Consider the following 19,686-nt stretch of genomic DNA (forward strand, 5'->3'; position numbering starts at 1 on the left):
CCACTGGAGTGCCACACCTCAACAGCCACCCCTCGCTCACTCACCTGCGCACCTGCTGGTCCTGGAAAGAATGATTTCCAATCGCGGACATATGTGTAATTTATTTGTAAGGGAAACATGAATTGCACAACGCCTGGTTCCTTTAAAAATAAACCCAAAAAACTATCAGTACCCCCAGGTGGTGGCTCTGAGTGCTAATAGTGATAAACACTGATGGGTATGCAGGGCTGGAATGATGCCTGTGTGCCTGCCTTGCCCGGGCTTGAGGGCAGTTAGCGTCCCTGTCCACCCCTGGAAGTGGTATTGACTGCTATATTGAAAACAGTTGATATCAATGACCGACAAGGGCCATCTTGTCAACCTGAAGATGACAGTTACCCTGTCTGCCGCAACAGCATGCTACATACTCTGTCAGAGGCTATCTTTTTCCTTTAACATTGTGAACTTTTTGATGTATGTAACATCTGAAGTTCTCCTTATAGAGTGACTGATGGGTCAAGCATACAATGTACGGGACACTGCCTTGTGCAACACCCGTTGGACCCAGCTGCACAGTCTTGCACTGAAAACTGTTTTCAGAGCCTTTTTTTATCATATCTGTTTGTGTCCATTCGTGCAGTTGACCTTTACATTTTATAGACATGCTTCTAACTAAGCTCTTACTTCAGCGGTACACAAAAATGCTGTAATGTTGCTCATTTTATGGCTCTGGTATAAATAACGTCTGGTGAGATTAATTTTTAAAAAGGGTACAAATTGCTAATCAAGTAAGTTTGTTTGCTAATCAAGAACATTTTAATTAGCAAACTCAATTTTTGTAAACTAATGTATGCCTTGCTGTAAGGATTGGTGCCTTTCAGACACTCAGACCCCACTTGTCTGCTTCCTTCCACGCCCTCCTGTTCTTCTCCCCATGTCTTTCTCTTTCCCTTTTCTGCTCCTTCTTACTCCACCCACCATATATTCTTTCTCTGCCCTGCACCTCCTGTTCTATCCTCGGATGTCCCTCTTTCTCTTTCACTCTACTATCTACATCCACCTTCCGACTTTACTCTTTCCTATCGTGCTCCCACTACTACTCCCCTTTCCACCCCACCTTCTATATCACCCTCCTTCACTCTTCCAGCCACCTTACCATTCACTCCCTACTATGTCAGTCTCATTCCTTGCACGCACTACAGCTTTATCTCACCAACCAATACCTCGCCATGCACAGCCCGTCAGCGATTCCCCTCCATGCTCCTCTCTGCCGTCCTTTCTCTGCCCTAGACACATAAGGCCCATCACAGGGCCCTTTGGTGTTCTTTTTCTTCACTTGTGCAGCCCCTGATTGAAGACCTGCTGCAGCGCTCCTACAGCCTCGCATCCTGCTGCACAGGACCTCCAGTGTCCCTCACATGCGGTAAGCATTGTCTGGGGAGTATTTCGGCAATGCGCATCTCGGCGCAAAGGATCAACAAGAATTGATTTAATATTGAATTTTAAATTCAAATGAAAATCGTTGTTCGAGTATTGCTACTTTTTGCCCTGAGATCACTTTTGTACTGTTCTGACCACTGTGCACACTACGTTTATCCCGATCCACGAGACCCTGCAAAGATGGCCGCCCTGCAGTAACAGCCAAGACCTCTGCTGCCTGTTGAGCCTGATTAAACTGAACCTAACGTGACTTCTCTCTTCTCCATGGGTTAGTCACCCCTTACAGCGGCTGGAAGCAGGTGAGTGAGCCCTGCTAGAGCCCCCTGGGCCCCAAAAATGGGCCAAAATGATCACCTTGGGCGCGCTCCGTCGAGCCAGCAGCCCCTTTGTCCCCCGGTTTCCCTTCCCTGTGTCCGCTTCCTCTTTCTCCCTCCTCCCGCCTCCCAGCCCGCCCCCGCAACGTGATTGGTCCGTTGCTCCTCCACCACCGAAGGCCTACAGCCCGCGCTGCTCCGCGCCTCCACTATCCTTGCAGCGGCTGGAAGCAGGTGAGTGAGCCCTGCTAGAACCCCCTGGGCCCCAAAAATGGGCCAAAATGATCACCTTGGGCGCGCTCCGTCGAGCCAGCAGCCCCTTTGTCCCCCGGTTTCCCTTCCCTGTGTCCGCTTCCTCTTTCTCCCTCCTCCCGCCTCCCAGCCCGCCCCCGTAACGTGATTGGTCCGTTGCTCCTCCACCACCGAAGGCCTACGGCCTGCGCTGCTCCGCGCCTCCACTATCCTTACAGCGGCTGGAAGCAGGTGAGTGAGCCCTGCTAGAACCCCCTGGGCCCCAAAAATGGGCCAAAATGATCACCTTGGGCGCGCTCCGTCGAGCCAGCAGCCCCTTTGTCCCCCGGTTTCCCTTCCCTGTGTCCGCTTCCTCTTTCTCCCTCCTCCCGCCTCCCAGCCCGCCCCCGCAACGTGATTGGTCCGTTGCTCCTCCACCACCGAAGGCCTACGGCCCGCGCTGCTCCGCGCCTCCACTATCCTTACAGCGGCTGGAAGCAGGTGAGTGAGCCCTGCTAGAACCCCCTGGGCCCCAAAAATGGGCCAAAATGATCACCTTGGGCGCGCTCCGTCGAGCCAGCAGCCCCTTTGTCCCCCGGTTTCCCTTCCCTGTGTCCGCTTCCTCTTTCTCCCTCCTCCCGCCTCCCAGCCCGCCCCCGCAACGTGATTGGTCCGTTGCTCCTCCACCACCGAAGGCCTACGGCCCGCGCTACTCCGCGCCTCCACTATCCTTACAGCGGCTGGAAGCAGGTGAGTGAGCCCTGCTAGAACCCCCTGGGCCCCAAAAATGGCCCAAAATGATCACCTTGGGCGCGCTCCGTCGAGCCAGCAGCCCCTTTGTCCCCCGGTTTCCCTTCCCTGTGTCCGCTTCCTCTTTCTCCCTCCTCCCGCCTCCCAGCCCACCCCCTCTTCCCTATTGGTCCGACCACTGCCCATTACCGACCCTTCCGGGGCAGCCCTCTGCCCGGCAGCCCCCAGTGGCTAAGGACCACATGGCCAAGGGCGGTTCCAACAGAGGCGGCTCCAGGAAGTGTCAGCAGGTGTCCGCAGGGGAAGCCAATGAAGCCAGCAACTAACAGACACCACCAAAACCGTGAGTGTGGTATGGGTAGGGGAGTAGAGCAATCACTCTATGCCACAATGCCATGCCACTCTATCTTACCTCCAAATAACATAGATTGCCATAATGTTAGCATGTCCACTCCTAGACGGAATTGTGAAAGTTAGCATGTCCACTCTTAGACGGAATTGTGAAAGTTAGCATGTCCACTCTTAGACGGAATTGTGAAAGTTAGCATGTCCACTCCTAGACGGAATTGTGAAGGTTAGCATGTCCACTCTTAGACGGAATTGTGAAAATTAGCATGTCCACTCCTAGAAGGAAATGTGAAAGTTAGCATGTCCACTCCTAGACGGAATTGTGAAAGTTAGCATGTCCACTCTTAGATAGAACTGTGAAAGTTAGCATGTCCACCCCTAGACGGAATTGTGAAAGTTAGCATGTCCACTCTTAGACGGAATTGTGAAAGTTAGCATGTCCACTCCTAGACGGAATTGTGAAAGTTAGCATGTCCACTCTTAGACGGAATTGTGAAAATTAGCATGTCCACTCCTAGACGGAATTGTGAAAGTTAGCATGTCCACTCCTAGACGGAATTGTGAAAGTTAGCATGTCCACTCTTAGATAGAACTGTGAAAGTTAGCATGTCCACCCCTAGACGGAATTGTGAAAGTTAGCATGCCCACACTTAGATAGAACTGTGAAAGTTAGCATGCCCACTCTTAGATGGAACTGTGAAAGTTAGCATGTCCACTCTAGAACTGTGAAAGTTAGCACGTCCACACTTAGATAGAACTATGAAAGTTAGCATGTCCACTCCTAGACGGAATTGCGAAAGTTAGCATGTCCACTCTTAGACGGAATTGTGGAAATTAGCATGTCCACTCTAGAACTGTGAAAGTTAGCATGTCCACTCCTAGACGGAATTGTGAAAGTTAGCATGTCCACTCTTAGACGGAATTGTGGAAATTAGCATGTCCACTCTAGAACTGTGAAAGTTAGCATGTCCACTCCTAGACGGAATTGTGAAAGTTAGCATGTCCACTCCTAGACGGAATTGTGAAAGTTAGCATGTTCACTCTTAGATAGAACTGTGAAAGTTAGCATGTCCACTCTAGAACTGTGAAAGTTAGCACACCCACTCCTAGATGGAATTGTGAATGTTAGCATGCCCACACTTAGATAGAACTGTGAAAGTTAGCATGTCCACTCCTAGACGGAATTGTGAAAGTTAGCATGCCCACACTTAGATAGAACTGTGAAAGTTAGCATGTCCACTTCTCGACGGAATTGTGAAAGTTAGCATGTCCACTCCTAGATGGAATTATGAAAGTTAGCATGTCCACTCCTAGACGGAATTGTGAAAGTTAGCATGTCCACTCCTAGATGGAATTATGAAAGTTAGCATGTCCACTCCTAGACGGAATTGTGAAAGATAGCATGTCCACTCTAGAACTGTGAAAGTTAGCATGCCCACTCCTAGACGGAATTGTGAAAGTTAGCATGTCCACTCTTAGATGGAATTGTGAAAGTTAGCATGTGAAAGTTGCATTTAGAAAGTGTGCCCTACAGCCTCTCCGTCAAGCTTAGAAATGTGCCCAATAGCCTCTCTGGTAAATTGAATTTAGAAATGTTCCTAATAGCCTCGCTGGAAAACTGAATTTGGAATTATTCCCAATAACCTCGCTGGAAAATGGATTTTAATTGTGCGCCCAGTAGCCAAGTAGTGAATTTAGATATGGGCCCAATATCCTCTGTGAAAGCTGCATTTAGAAGTGTGCCCATTAGCCACGCTGTGAAAGCTGCATTTAGAAGTGCTACCAATAGCATCTATGAAAGTTGATTATAGAAGTGTATCCAATAGTCACCCTGGAAAGTCGCAATTAGAAGTTTGCCCAATAGCCTCTCTGGAAAATTGAATTTAGAATTGTGCCCAGTAGACGCTCTGTGAAAATCTGCATCTAGAAGTGTACCCAATAGCCTCCGCGAGAGTTACACCTAGAAGTGTACCAAGTAGCCTCGCTGATAAACTGAATTTAGACATGTTCCCAATAGCCTCTGTATGGAAAATTGTACTTAGAAATTCGCCCGGTAGCCTCTCTGGGAAAGTTGATTTTAGAAGTTTGCACATTGAAAGAGCATATAACCATTCTTACCACACCCCACGCTTACTCTCTCCTTTACATCACCACTCAACTAGAACACAGAGATACTATGACACCATTCGGTATAACTGTTCTCATACGAACATCCACCGCTTACTCCACATCATTCTATGTAATCACTGCTGGTCTCACAACCCCAGCCAGGCGTCTTCCTCAGGCCTAACGCAGTCACATCCGTTCCGGATAAATCCTGCCAGAACGAACACATTCTCCTGATCTCTCAACCACCACACCTACCAATAAGAATCAGCTATTACATGTGTACCGCACGAGCTGCACACATATCCGGTGCACACACGCACCTTTTGACTCTCCCTACTCTCTCTACTGATCTGAACTTCGGTTCCCAAGGGCGTTCAACCTACCAGCGCCTTCAGACCATACCAATGGTATATAAGGCGCTATATAAGTGCAAAATAACAATAACAATAACAAGAAGTTCTAAAGAGAGATGCTGAGAGAAAGGAGAAGACAAGATTAGCAATGGATGAGCGCAGAGGAGCTCGGCCGAAAGAGTTCCAGATAGGGGATGAAGTATGGGTCCAACAGCCCATGCAGAGGAAAACTGACCCCCAGTTTGCACCAGAACCCCTTCAGATCACGGCAGTAAAAGGGACAATGATCACTGCCTCCAACGCTGAGAAAGAAGTAACGAGAAACAGCTTGCAGTTTAAACATGTCAGCAGAAGGGAAGAGGGAGGATCACCAACTCTTGAGCTAGAGCCCGGGAACCCTGAGTCAGGAGCCGACCCGTGGATTCCTCCTGAGCCACCAAGTCAGTAGCCAGACGAATCGTGTGACACACTAGATGGACACATGATACCCGAGACTGCCCGCCGACCACAGAGGAATGTCAGGGGGCCTCCACGACTATTCGAAGAATGTTAACAGCACATAAGGACATTTTTCCGGGGGTGTTGTCATGGCCCGCTGTCTCTAAAACAGAGACAAGGCTTGTGAGGAAGTCACGTGACTCGTGACGAGAAAGGGGAGGAGTTTGGGAAGAGTTGGCAGTTACGTTCTGTCAGTTAATAAAGAGGACGGGTTTCCATTACCCTGGTATGCGGTCCTTTTATTCGAAAGGCCACCAGGCCTAACAGGCGCAAAGACCGAAATTAGGACATTTAAAGTATTTCAGAAGACGTGGGTGGAGTCATGTTGTAATACTCAGTAAAGGTGGTGTGCCGTAGGGTAATTTGCATGCCTATATTCATTTATTGGTGCAAGTCTAGACGTTTGCTGTGGGGAAGTGGCAGAGAAGTTGCAGACCATGCAGTGGACAAATACTGGTTAACTGGGCAAAGTGAGGCATTAGTCATTGGTGTTTGTATGGGGACAGGGATGAGGGCAGCAAGCCAAAGAGAAGGGTGCGCTTTCAAGATGGCCGAATGTTTGAGGTATACCTGATCTTCAGAGTAAGAGACCTTCAAAGACGTTTTGATACTGTGAAAATCCAGCTTCCAGGACAGATAATATCCTATCCTACAGGATCGGTGTACGCATTATTGAACACTGAAGCAAGATTCCAGCCTTTTTCTCAGGGATTTCTAAATTCAGAGATATTTGTTATACAACCTGAATGGATATAATGCAGTGAGTCATCCGGTCCAAATAATTGTTTCCCTACAAGTGTTTTTTCTGCATAATTAGTAAGCAGTGACTCTGTATCCTTACCTGTGATTCGACAGGTCCACGAGAGAGGGGTAGTCAGTCTGGTTCGCACTTTTTCTCCTTTTATCCCTCCTGATGAGACATGCAAGACATGATGAAACACAGGTGTAGAGGAATTTCAATCAGCAAATATCTAGGAATTCAGAAGGATTAACATATTGAATAACCATTAAACTCTTTACTACCACATTAGCTTGTGTATTTTTGACAATGTGTTTTGACAACCAAATGAGCAATTGCCTCAACTGAACCAATCAAAGACTCTTAGTCTGGCGTACAGAGCTGTCCCCATAATTTCTCAAATAAGATTCTATTTGAGGATGTGGATATTAGCATCATGGTGGATGGCTCGAATTCAGCGGTTTGTACTGATTAAAATGCACCGTATGTTACTTTCATATATAGTTCTGTGTACAGGGTAGGCAATGGGCCAAAACAAGACACAGCAGAGCTCTGGCAAACATGTTTTCCTGACCACTGCCAGAGCTCTGCTCCGTGCCATGGACCAGGAACCTCCCAGATCTGTTCTCAAGCCGAGCTCTCACTCACAAGCAGCCACGCTTCAGAATACTTGGCAGGTGCAACTGAAATCAGAAACATCCAAAGCCCACATACTATTCCGAAGCTGTATAAATGGATGTCTGGACGAGGAGCCGCTCTTCCTCTACCTGTGCGATGAACAAGGAGTGTGCCCTTAATCTTATACTCTGTTGATACCTTCCCCAACAAGGTTACACCGAATGCAGAGAGCCCTGGACCCAATGTGTTGGCGGAAATATGGAGCATGCTGCTCATACTTTCATATGCGGTGGGACTGCCCCCTAATGGGTGCGTACTGCAAAAAGATAATTGCCTTGATCGAGGATATCACCCTCAGACTTCCACTTCAGTTTGAAGTGCTCCTGTTAGGGGCGCCAGTTCCGGGGATATAATATTTATCCGGGAAGACAGCCAAGCTGATTACTCAACTCCTTCGGACTGCTAAGACTATGATTGCCTAAACCTGGAAATCTCCTGAGGGCCCAATACTTACCTTATGGTGGATTCAAATCTGGGACATTCTAGTGGCGGAGAAAGTTGCGGCAGTCATGGAGGGTAGGCTACATCAGTTTTCTGATAACTGGTCCCCATTCCTGGACTATGATGCCGAGTTCCCAGCGTTAACATATAAACCACAATTGCTGAGACTATTTCTGCATGCGCACTAGTCTTCATATTGACCCTATAATTTTGCGGGTTTGTGGTGGGAGGGCCCTGTGAATGGGGCTACTTGTGGTATTCTTTCAATGCTTCAAACTCTATGTATGTATGTATGTATGTATGTATGTAATGGCACTCCATGTTGCAACCGATTTAAATAAAGCTGTTAAAAAAACCAAAATGTGGATAATACCTTGCATCACATCTAGATAGAAATGTGACTAATACCGTGCGTCACATCTAGACAGAAAGGTGACTAATACCGTGCGTCACATCTAGACAGAAATGTGACTAATACCGTGCGTCACATCTAGACAGAAATTGGCTAATACCGTGCGTCACATCTAGACAGAAATGTGAATGTTGGCTTGAGTCACATCCAGACAGAACCGTAGATATTGGCTTACATCACATCTAGACAAAACTGTAAATGATACCTTGCATAACATTTGGACAGCATTGTGGATATTGCCTTGCGTCGCATCTAGACAGAATCGTGGGTATTAGCTTTGGTCACATCTAGACAGAAATGTGAATGATACTTTGCGTCCCATTTAGACAGAACTATGAATGATACCTTGCATCACATTTAGACAGATATGGGGAGATATTCATGCGTCACATCTAGATAGAAGTTTGGAGAGTGGCAGGCACCAGTTTGGGAAAGAATTGTGAAGATTAGCATCCGTCACACCTAGATAGCGATGCTACTTATCAACCCACTTCAAAAATCTCACCTTTCTGTGTACACCTTTAAAACTGTAACCAAACACAACCACACCTATTAAGCACACCAAACCACACACACTTCACTACACTGCAACAGCAAAACAAATCACACATAGCCTCGTACAACAGAACACAATGGCTACCAACCGAAAAGCAAACCTAAGCTCAGCGAACAGTGTTAACCGAACTGAAGCTGTCAAAAGCACATCACAGCTCTCTTGCAATTGTCCCGCTTGGTCCTACTAACTCACCCCAACTCCTTTAAATTTCAGATCCGCCAGAGCACCAGGAGACGACTCTAGTGGTGATAGTGCACGATACAAAGCTCCTTTAACATTAACATTAGCATTGACATTAACAGACAGTTTTTGTTAGGATGAGTATTGTGACCAGTAGAAAGAAAATAGTCCAACTTCAATTAGTCCCTCGAAAGGGTTTCTGAATCACTATTAGACATGTTTCAAATTTCAAATTGTGGATATTCTTATGTTCCCAAAGTGCTCTTTGCTTTTATGAAAATCGCCACGCCACCCCCGCCCTAGGAGGAGAGGGTTCCCCAAGTAAAGTTGTTCCATTTTCAGCACTGGCTGTGTAAACATTTTGCAAGTACTTTGAATGATGGGCAGCCATTGGAGATGAGTGGATGCTCAGAAAATGTGGTCTCAACATCTTAGGCAACTCACAAGTCATCTTGCAGTCATTTTCCAAGTCTCTTAGATTGCTAATAATGGCTGTACACTTTTACCAACATTTTTACTGATCTGTGGTATATCTTTCAATTTTCAAGGGGGACATAGTGAGCCGGATGGACCTTACCATTATGTCTGCTATTTCCGAGTCGCCTAACAATTTCAGCTCCATAACCATCAGCCTGTATTACGGGAGGCATTTCAATCTTCCATAAGTAAAGGCGATTTAACCATGCTTTACTCCTCACTTTGGAAAAGTTAAAAATTGACTGGAAGGGACCTTTTGCATTTAAGTGCCAACGGAAGTGGTCTAGTCCATGCAATTTAGATTTCAATCTAATATGACAAACTTCTTTTTGGACTAGTTCAAAGGAATGGAGATTGGAATCTATAACTGCCAAGAACAAGAAGCTACAATTAGGCGGCAGGGGACTTGGTGGCACTTTACAAGTCTCTCGTGAAGATAGGTATATCTCATATGCTGGTGGCAACAATTAAACTAGAGCGGTTAAAAATCCTGACAGGAAATGCCAGTACTCAATAGCTAATCACCAAAGCAAACATGTACACATATCTATAAAAAGCATCAAAATATCAGACTTATAATACAGCTCTCTGGGTTGCTGTCGAAATGTACTGCCTCGATTGACCATAATTCCCCTCAGTTTATCTACCTGAGGTCCTCGTAAATCCAATAGTTCTCAGAGATTGTGCATGTTTCTTGATGAGATGCGGCGAGCAACAGGAATAAGCATTGGAAAAGCCAACAGTTTTGCCGTTTGTGTAGGTATGGGATAGGCATTTGGCAGGGACTAAGATAACATTACTACCTGGCCATAAGATTGCAACAGCTTGAAATGGTGTGAGTACTGGGCATGTGATAGCAGTGCCTGGCAAATGCCTAATATCTATGCAAGGCCAACATTATTGGCTTTGCCAGTGCTTGTTTTTACAGGACTTTAGTACTTATATATAAAGTGGCTGAGGGTAAACTTGGTAAACACATTTTTATTACAGCAGGAGCTAACTCTCCAAAGGCTGCTTATAAATAACACTGACCGGCCACATACAGCACCAAATGTTCGATGTGACTGCGTGACAAAGCTAGCTCAAAGGGGTCACAGGAGGATGTGCTTAGCCTGGGAGGGGCAGGTCATTGGTCAGAATGGGGATAGTGATTAACATGGCCATGGACAATCAGTGGGTGAGTAAATACCCAAACAACAGTCACAAGTTGTCCCTCCTCCTATTCCATCTCCCTCCTAGCTGTACTCCAACGCAATCGTTTGGGCATATGGATGCTTAAAAGTCACCCAAGGGCCAAAACTAAAAAGGCATTACATAACATTTTTCAAACTTAACGATGACGAAGCTGTCATAATATTTAAAATATTATTAGAAAGGACTACTTGATCCGCACGTATTTTCAGTGATATATGTAACACAGGTATGTATAGAGATAGCACCACTTTGGGGGTCATTTTCTAAATCCATGGATTGGTAGTAAGTGGTGGGGAAAGTAGTGGTAATAGTTACTGCCACTTTTACCAGTCCAAGGGATTTTGATGTATTTGCCGGGTGAAATGGCAAGCTGGAGTGGATTTAGCATGAACGCAAGGATTATAAATCCTACTTGCAAATCCTACAGCGATTCCGTCAGTAGCATCAGCATTGGATTTTTATGCAGGTGGTTGTGCGATGGATTCATATGAAATCCACCTGAATTTATCAGTTGCAAGACTCCCGTAATTGTGAAATTTGGAAGGCATTTACAATTTTTCCAAAACAGAGTGGAAAAGAGAACAGTGAAGGCGAATTTGCCTGGGGCTCACTTTGCTGGTTACGCAGATCAGTAAAAACGGTGGTACATTTTTACCACCAATTTTACCGAACCGTGAGATTCTTTTAAAATTACCACGAAGCGTTTGGGTTCGGGCCAGATTTAAGATGCCTGCCTCTTTTTCAGCTCCACCTGCCAAAGCTACCAGGTTTTCGACCAGCATAGATTTTTATGCTGGTGGAAAACCAATGGATTCCTGCGGTATTTGCTTGAAATTACCACCTCGTAAAAGCAGACAGTGTTTAATTGTAATTGTAAATGCTGCCTGCCATGTGAGCATGGTGGGTAGTGTTTACTCATTTGCACGGCAGAGTGCAAATATGCAGGGCAAAATGCGGCGTACACCCTCACCCTTGCAAATGACCAACATTTCCATTGGAATTTCTGAATTTTAAATTTCTGTAAATAGATCATATCTAGCTCATTGTCCAGCAAGGCAGTTACAGGGGGTCATTTTAATTTTACAGATACATTGTAAGGTGGGGAACTATTTTTGTTGCACTTAAGTGCGAAAGGTCCCACCCATGTACTTTGTTTTACTTTACCACTACATGGTGGAAAAATTATGTGTAAAAACCTTGCCTTTACACTTTACTTTTCCGTTTAGTTTGTAAAAAAAAGTTCAAATGCACTCAGACTGCCAGCTGTTTCCAGGGAACATAAGGCTAGCAAAATAAATAGCTGTCTGTTGGTATCGCACCCCTTTTGCTGCAATCAGAACAGAAAGAGTTTCCAGTTTTACTAGAAGCTGTTTCCCTCATGGGTGCCTGCAGCACACGCCTTAAACCATTTCCCCATCCAATCTTCTGCTGCAAGGCAGAACTGTATCCTACACTGTTGAACTGCCTCGGATCATGCTGTTTAACAAAACATTGTCATCAACACAGGTGTGACCCACCCACACCATGGTGGACTGCACTTCAGTCACTGAGTAGTTAGCAATCCGTGCAGAGCTATTAAATACACACACTTCACTACTTTGTCCCCAACATATCAACGGTTCTACGTGATTTGGTCGAGTTTTTTTGTCGAATTCGATTTAATCTAGAAAAAAAAATCTTTTTTTACATTTGGTGACAAATATATGCATGGGTTGACCCCCTGAACCCCACTCCCCAACCTTCCCCTTTCTCTTTTATGATGATTACCGCCCCACATATATTTGCGGCCAAATTCGTCTAAAATAATTTGATGAATTTAACGAATTCTGCAGCGATGTAATCTCCCTATTCAACAAGATCTGAACGCGTCTGCCTGGTGTTCTCACAACATCAAGTGGGAAGTGGAACATATCTCTCAGACACTGAGCAGTAGGACTATTCCTGACAGGTACAGAGTCAAGCCTACATATCTATATATGTCACAAATGCTGCAAACCTGTCTCTTAACCCAGGAAAAGTAAATACATTGTGTTTTTCTTAGAAACTATGGTTTAAGCGCTGTGTGGAGTTGTGTTGGTCCTTATATGCACTTTTGCTTTCGGGTTTAGCTCCTGTTAATGTGTTGCCTTGTTGTTCCCCTTCACTGACTGATCTTTTATCTAATTGCACAGATGGAGCAATTCCACAAACATATTCCCTTTTCCCTGGCGATCCAATAAAGTCATAGTTCCTTGTATAATGAATATCTTCTTGAGCCACTGCTGCAGTCTCATTGTTGAGAACTCAGTGCATCTATTCTGTGAGCAAACTCCTTTAACTTTTCCATGCTCTATATAATGGACTCTTAATCCAATCTTCGCCCTTTGTCTTGTTTTGTGCAGTTTCTACGGATGGTCGATGCCTGTGCAGGTTTTCTCACCGAAGCACTTCACCCGGAGAACTGCGTTGGAATCCTGAGGCTGGCCGACGCTCACTCCCTAATCTCACTGAAACACCGGGTGCAGAACTTCATTATCCAGAACTTTGTGCAGGTTTCAAACCACGAGGAGTTCTTGGATCTGCCAGTAGACATTCTTTACTGTATCCTGAAAAGCGATGACCTGTGTGTGACTGAGGAGGCGCAAGTGTTTGAGACTGTGATGAGCTGGGTGAGATACCAGCAGACAGAGAGGCTTGCGTTCCTCCCCTACATCCTGGAGAATGTACGCTTGCCTCTTCTGGACCCATGGTACTTTGTTGAGACAGTTGAAGCTGATGAACTGATTAGACAGTGTCCAGATGTCTTCCCTCTTCTGCAGGAAGCAAGGATGTACCACCTGTCGGGCAATGAGGTAAGTCACAATGCCCAACATGAAACTGATCAAGGCAAATACTTAGAAAAGGGAAGGTTCTCCCCTACAGTCGTGAAGCTGTTGCATCTGATTGTAGTTACTCAGTGTTTCCACACTAATGGCATTGCAGCTAGAAGTGAAGGTATAACACAAGTCATTAAAGCACATCAAATAAGTTCAGAAGGTGACTTTTCTGTCTGTCATGGGTGATATGCATGGCTCTGGTAACTCTTCCCTGGCCTTTAGTAGGTAGGACAAGATTAGTCTTGCAGGTTTGGAGCACTAGACAAGCAGATCACAAGCAATAGAGAAATGGTTACAGAAGACGGAATTGAAAGTAAGTCTGATTAATAGATAGCGTCACACGTGTGATAGGTATACATCCTGCTAAGAAATGCATTTGTCTGGTGCTTTACTAGGATGAGGTATTGCAGGAACATTTTTAACTCTGGTGAAAGTGGCTTTTGTCAACAGGAGAAGCTTCTCTTATGCTATTCGTATGGATTTGTTGGCGTGCTTGCGTTGTTGAGCATGCTAAAGAGCACACTGTGAAATGAAACATTATGTGTAGGTCGTCTGTTAGTATCAACCTCTCGCATGTGAGGTTAAATGTGCCAGTTACAGATGGCCAGTATGGCGCATTATTAGTAATTATTTTTGTTCTTTTGAAATCCCGATCTGCCAAGATCTTTGTGGGTGACGTGAAGCAAATTTGGGAATGTTTGTTGTTTTGGGCTTAAGGACATTGCCTTGTCCCTTTTATTCAATGGGGCTTTGGAATTAACAAAATGGGCCTCATTACGACCCAGGCGGCCACGGAATGAATGTTGCCGGTAAGGGACCGGCACCGTTCATTCCGGGCCGCCCTATTACGAGGTCTGCAGTGGGTCCCGCTAAGGAACGCATGGTCAGACCAGGCAACCTTAGCGGGACCCGCTAGCAGTCCAGGATGCTAACAACAGGCCCATCATTAATGGGCCCGTTGTTGGCATCCTCCCCATTCCCATTGAGCCTTATTGGGGCTCAAATGGGAATGGGTATGTACCGGGTCTGGGTCCCGCAAAAGGGATTTACCGGCCTTCCAAGGTCAGAATGGCCCGGTAAGTCCCCTTTTGTGGGACCCAGACCTTGTACCTGGTATGGGGGTAGCTTTTAGCGGCATGGCTACCTCCATACTCGTAATGAGGCCCAATGTGTTGTATTCTGCAAGTTCCATCCTTCTTGCGAATGTCTGATTTGATTACTTTGCGATTCCCCTCTTTTCACAATCACTATCCTTGGAGACGTAATCTTTGGATTGCTTGATTCTCCCACCTCTCCTTTTGCTCTAGAGGTTCGAGACCCCTATCTCCTTAAACACGATACACCCCTTTAGTCCATAGTATATCCCCGCGGTGCCCATACATATTACATTTAAACATGGGTGAACAGAAGGGTCTTAGCCACCCTGCGTTAACTTTAATGTCTGAAATGCACTCACGCATAATAGAATCTCCCAAATTCTCCCATATTTTTGGACTCCGGTCCATCCGAGGGCATTCAACCAAAAGCGGTTTGGGACCATAATTATGGTGAAAGGCGCTATAACAAATGAGAAAATGAATGAATGAATTTAGCCCAAATCAGGTAGTACAAGAACCTATGAAATCATCAAAGCAATTTACACCTTAGTGGTTAACATTAACGTTTTAAAACCCTCACCAATAATTTGCCCTGAACCCTGCCTCGTCCTTTTTTCCATTCCTTGCCCGGCCGTGTATGCCATATGTGTCAGGTTTGTAATGACGAAAAGGTTGCAAAGCTCCTTTGGTGAGGGGGTTCCTTGTACTGGTTCTTCTAAATGTGACCTGGCCTGGGAAATGCATGGATTATTGTATGGATACTTGTGTCCTAGGATTCAATTGTTGAAATGAAGGGTTTCATTGTGTCATAGATGGCCTTGCTCCTAGGACTCCACCCCCATAACCAAAAGCCCTCACGTCCTTAAGGCAGCAGTTATCTCTCTCATCCTAAAGAAACATACATTGGACCACATTTTTCTTGTTAACGTCAGACACACCACCAAGTTCCTCATCATCTCCAGATGAATGGGGAAGATGGCAGAGAATCTGCAGTTGGGAACAAAACACAGGCCTGAAAAGTTCTTCTTGGTGTTTTGGTCATGCTGTGGCTACAGTAGAGAAGCACAACAAGGTTTTTGTGCTCATGCATAACCTTCTTCATTCTTTCCATACAGTTTTCCATCACCTGTTACTATGTGTACCATCATCAGAGGTCCATACATCTAGGATGCACCTGAATTGGTCCAGTCATTCCTGGAAGACAGATCTCATCAGATACAAATGGGCGTCTTTCGTTCTACCACCACAAAGTTGCCTATAGAGGTCCCTAGTGTTTTTCCCTCTCTCAAGTCTTAAAACATATTAATTGGATCCAACTATTAAGTATCCTTATGACATTTCCAATTTGCAATCAATTCTAGGCTGGTGATGCACAGGTTAACATTAATTTGTCGGTAGAAAACAAAGAATGGCAGGTTTGTCAAACTTGTCTTCATGCCATCTTAACCTGGAAAAAGGATCTCTTTCTCTAACCGAGCAGCTCCAGAATATCACTAGATATTCTTCTTGGGACTTAAAATTGGAAGATACTTCATGTTATTTCCATCCCACCACATCTTTGGCAATTACTCCCTCAGGTCTCCAAAGCAAAAATCCTTGGCTTCATTTCTTATGATCAGATATCATTGCAGCCGTGGGTTAATTCTGTGGGCAGCAGCCGCCACCACTCACTTGGAGTCTAAGCAAGTGTTCCTTAATTAACCTTCAAAAGCACAGCCTTGGAAGTGAAGCCATCTGTTAGCTCACCTTTGCACTACGTTAACGTTCTCTCTGCAGATCTCCCGTCACACCGTTTTGGAACACGTCAAAGAGTTCAGAATGCTGCTGTTCACTTAGTTTGCTGCTTGGAGGCAAGAGTATCTCTCCACTCGATGAGCGCAGCAAGTCCGATTCAATTTATGTTGGAGCCCAACTTTTTGAGTTCACCATCCCTGCCTTGTCGAACTCCCAGCAATTGAGCCCCATTCTTCCCACCATGCTCTTAGGGGTTCCAGGCAGCCCTGCCGCTCATCCCCTGCATTTAAGCTGCACTCAAAAGGCAGGTGACTGTTCCCTGTCCAGGATCCAAAATGTCTGGACTATTCTCCCTACAGATATCCACATTGATGTTTCGCGGATTTCAGGCAACCGTCTCATGTGTGAAGGTGCTGAAATCCAGAGAAAGGAGTGGGGTGTCCAAATGTTATGTAGCCAGTAATATCCTGAGGGTCCTAACAGGTAACTATGCTACATTTGGTGCAGATTGGTGAAACGGTGTGGAATTGCATAAGGAACAACACTTCACCAAGCCACAGACCCACAGATATCCATAATTCAACCGTTGTTATGTCTTGAACATGGCGGCTAAAAGTGTTCCTGTTTCACTAGGCAGTTCATTGAATAGTACCCAGAGATCCTTTAGAGTATTGGTGAGGTATGGCGTGTCATTCATCAGCTCATCAATCAATCAGCATCACTTTTTGAATAGCTGCTGCATTGCAGAAATTTAAAATGACAATTTTTCTTATGCTTTCTTGCAAGGTATTTTTGACACAGCCAGTTTTACAAAAGGGTGACAGGGTAGTAGTTCACTGTTTTTGATTTTTGTTGTTTCTGACGCGGGTTGTTCGTTGAGCATTTAAGTATTTTCAAACTGTCCTGCCATGAGCATATTGCTCTTGTAAGAACAACCAATTCTGATGGTGTTGGGACTCTGGTTCTTTTCTTACATGTTGTCGGAGAAGGATTATTATTATTTTTTTTTTATTTTATAGAAAACTACAGTTTTAACATATAGAGAAAACTTTTGTTTCAAATGGTCACTTCGAAGATTCAAACAAAACAAAACAACATCCTAAAAATTCATCACAATTGGTTCAAGGTTCAAAGGTTCAAAGATTTCTTTGAGGTGATTAATTTAAATTTTCTAGAACTAGCACGAATCTTCATTCATGAGTAGACTAAGGTCGACAGAAAGGAAAATAAAAAGGATAAAGAGCAAAATTCAAATGCAACATAAACAAGCTTAGCCTCAATCTGCTATCAGACAAATTTCAAGTCCAGTTGAAGCCTGAGCACAAATGCTCCCAACAGATTCAAGTCAAATAGTGACGAAGTCACGCCACCGGCCCCCGTGAGTCACGCCCAACTTGCTAGGATTATTGGAAATGTCTCATTATTTATAACACAGATCTATGAGACAGTGGGGCTATCGTTGCAGGAAGACAGGCTGGGGTTTCGGGTGTAGGGATGTGTATGTGATGCGTGGACTTTACTAGATGTAGTGGAAGAAGCAGGGGTGGTTGGAAGCTGGATGGTGAAATAGCTGTCTCTTCAGAAGGTACAGACAACATTGCTCTGTACAGTTTGCAGAAAGATCAGAGGGGAATTGTGCCTTTCTTTCAACATGGCATTGTGAAAGTCAAGGCAAGAGAAAACGTAGTGGCTAGGAGCCTGGGGTCTGAAGTGGAAATGTGGATTTAAGCCTTCTTATTGCAGATATCTGAGCTAGCACTTATTTTTGGTACATCTAGTGTGGGATGTTGAGGAAAGGCTTTGGTCTGATTTGAGGGAGACCAGAGTTGGGCCTTTTGTGCACATGCAAACATACATAGTATGTGGAGGAGGAACCCGTGGTCAGTGGTTTTAAAGAGCATGGAGAGGCCAAGAAGGACAAGTAGAGTTGTCTCCTGTTATTTTCATTATCAAGAACATGTTATTTGGGACTGTGGAAACGGTAGTCCCTGGGCAGTAGGGGTGTCGGAAGACTGACTGATTGGGCGGAGAGTTGTTCTCCAGTCTAAGTGATTCATTGGGAAGTGTATGAAGTGGATCTCCACTCGCTTGCAAATAAAGGACAGCTTGGTTGATTGGGCTAGGCGTTCTTCACTGTCTGCTCCACCTGACACCAGAAGCATGAACATTCAGAAGTAATCCACCCCCTGCTTAAATATAGCACTGCATGTGCACGGAGAAGGCGAGAGTCTCTGAGATTCACTCTGTCAGACACCAGAGACTTTACCAAGGATACGGTATAGTGGTGGAGTGAGTGCACACCCAAATAGAGGAGATGTTTGAAGATATTATTTTGAAAACCACAGAAAGTGGTGTCGATACTTTTATGAGGTGCAGAGGAGGAAAAGAGGGTTTTGGCACAAAAACCCTATAGCAAATGAGAGCAAGGGAAGAGGATCCAAGATTGGAGTCCTCCCGTTCTCTGCACACTCTAAGGCTACGCAACAAGGGCGTAGATTCTTAAGGATATAGTTTGCAATATTCGTTTTAAAGCACTCTTTAGAGAATTGATTCGACAATATTTATAACTTCAAACAGAAGAACAATGGTTTTTGTTTTTTAGGTGTTCAGGGATAAAGTGAGCACCTATTTATTTATACATAAAAATGTAGTGAAGACAGGAGAAATTACAGAACAACATTATAATGTCAACATAATCAAAAATTGATGGAAATTCCACTTTCAATGGCTTGACGCGTTTCGAGGAGATTCCTCTTCTTCAGAAGCCTCTGTGGATCTACTGTCTAGTCATTATGCATATAGGAAAAAAATCAACAGAATGTATACTTATAAATTCGTTAACCAAATAAACAACAAGCAGCATTGCTTCATTCAAATTAAGTATCTACATGTAGTGTGGTAAACAGTGCAAACATTCAATTTAGTTTGACCGGAGTAACTATATGGCCATGCTTTTAAAATTCAAAACACTGTCTAGTATAATCCTGTGCACCTCTAATGGGAATCCAACCAAATAGAGCATCAATAGTAATCTAAAATTAGAAGCCATAATGAAGGCTGTTACTTCAGTGAGTATTTAGCAGATATGAGGCAATTATAATGGATCCTACATGGTTTCAATGGAGTCATGAGTACTGCGTGGTGGCACTGTATTCGTGGGTGTATTGACTATTCTCAACTACGGACCAATTGCAATTCATCAAGTATAAGCACCTAAAACGGGCTCACATTCTATGTAGAAATTCAATTCAACAAATGAAACATATTCGAATTTAAGGACATATTCAACCAGTGTAAGTCT

At 44.7% G+C, this 19,686-nt stretch overlaps 1 protein-coding gene across 1 annotated transcript in view; it reads left to right on the forward strand.

The window, feature by feature from the left end:
* KLHL6 (kelch like family member 6) overlaps positions 1–19,686 on the forward strand; it is a 665,920-nt gene that overhangs the window by 322,095 nt on the left and 324,139 nt on the right. The window contains exon 3 of the mRNA XM_069617837.1: positions 13,081–13,530. Within this exon, the coding sequence (XP_069473938.1) occupies positions 13,081–13,530 (450 nt within the window). The remainder of the gene's footprint in view (positions 1–13,080; positions 13,531–19,686) is intronic.

Source organism: Ambystoma mexicanum, chromosome 10, assembly GCF_040938575.1.
Source record: "Ambystoma mexicanum isolate Mex_15411 chromosome 10, UKY_AmexF1_1, whole genome shotgun sequence".
NCBI lineage: Eukaryota > Metazoa > Chordata > Amphibia > Caudata > Ambystomatidae > Ambystoma > Ambystoma mexicanum.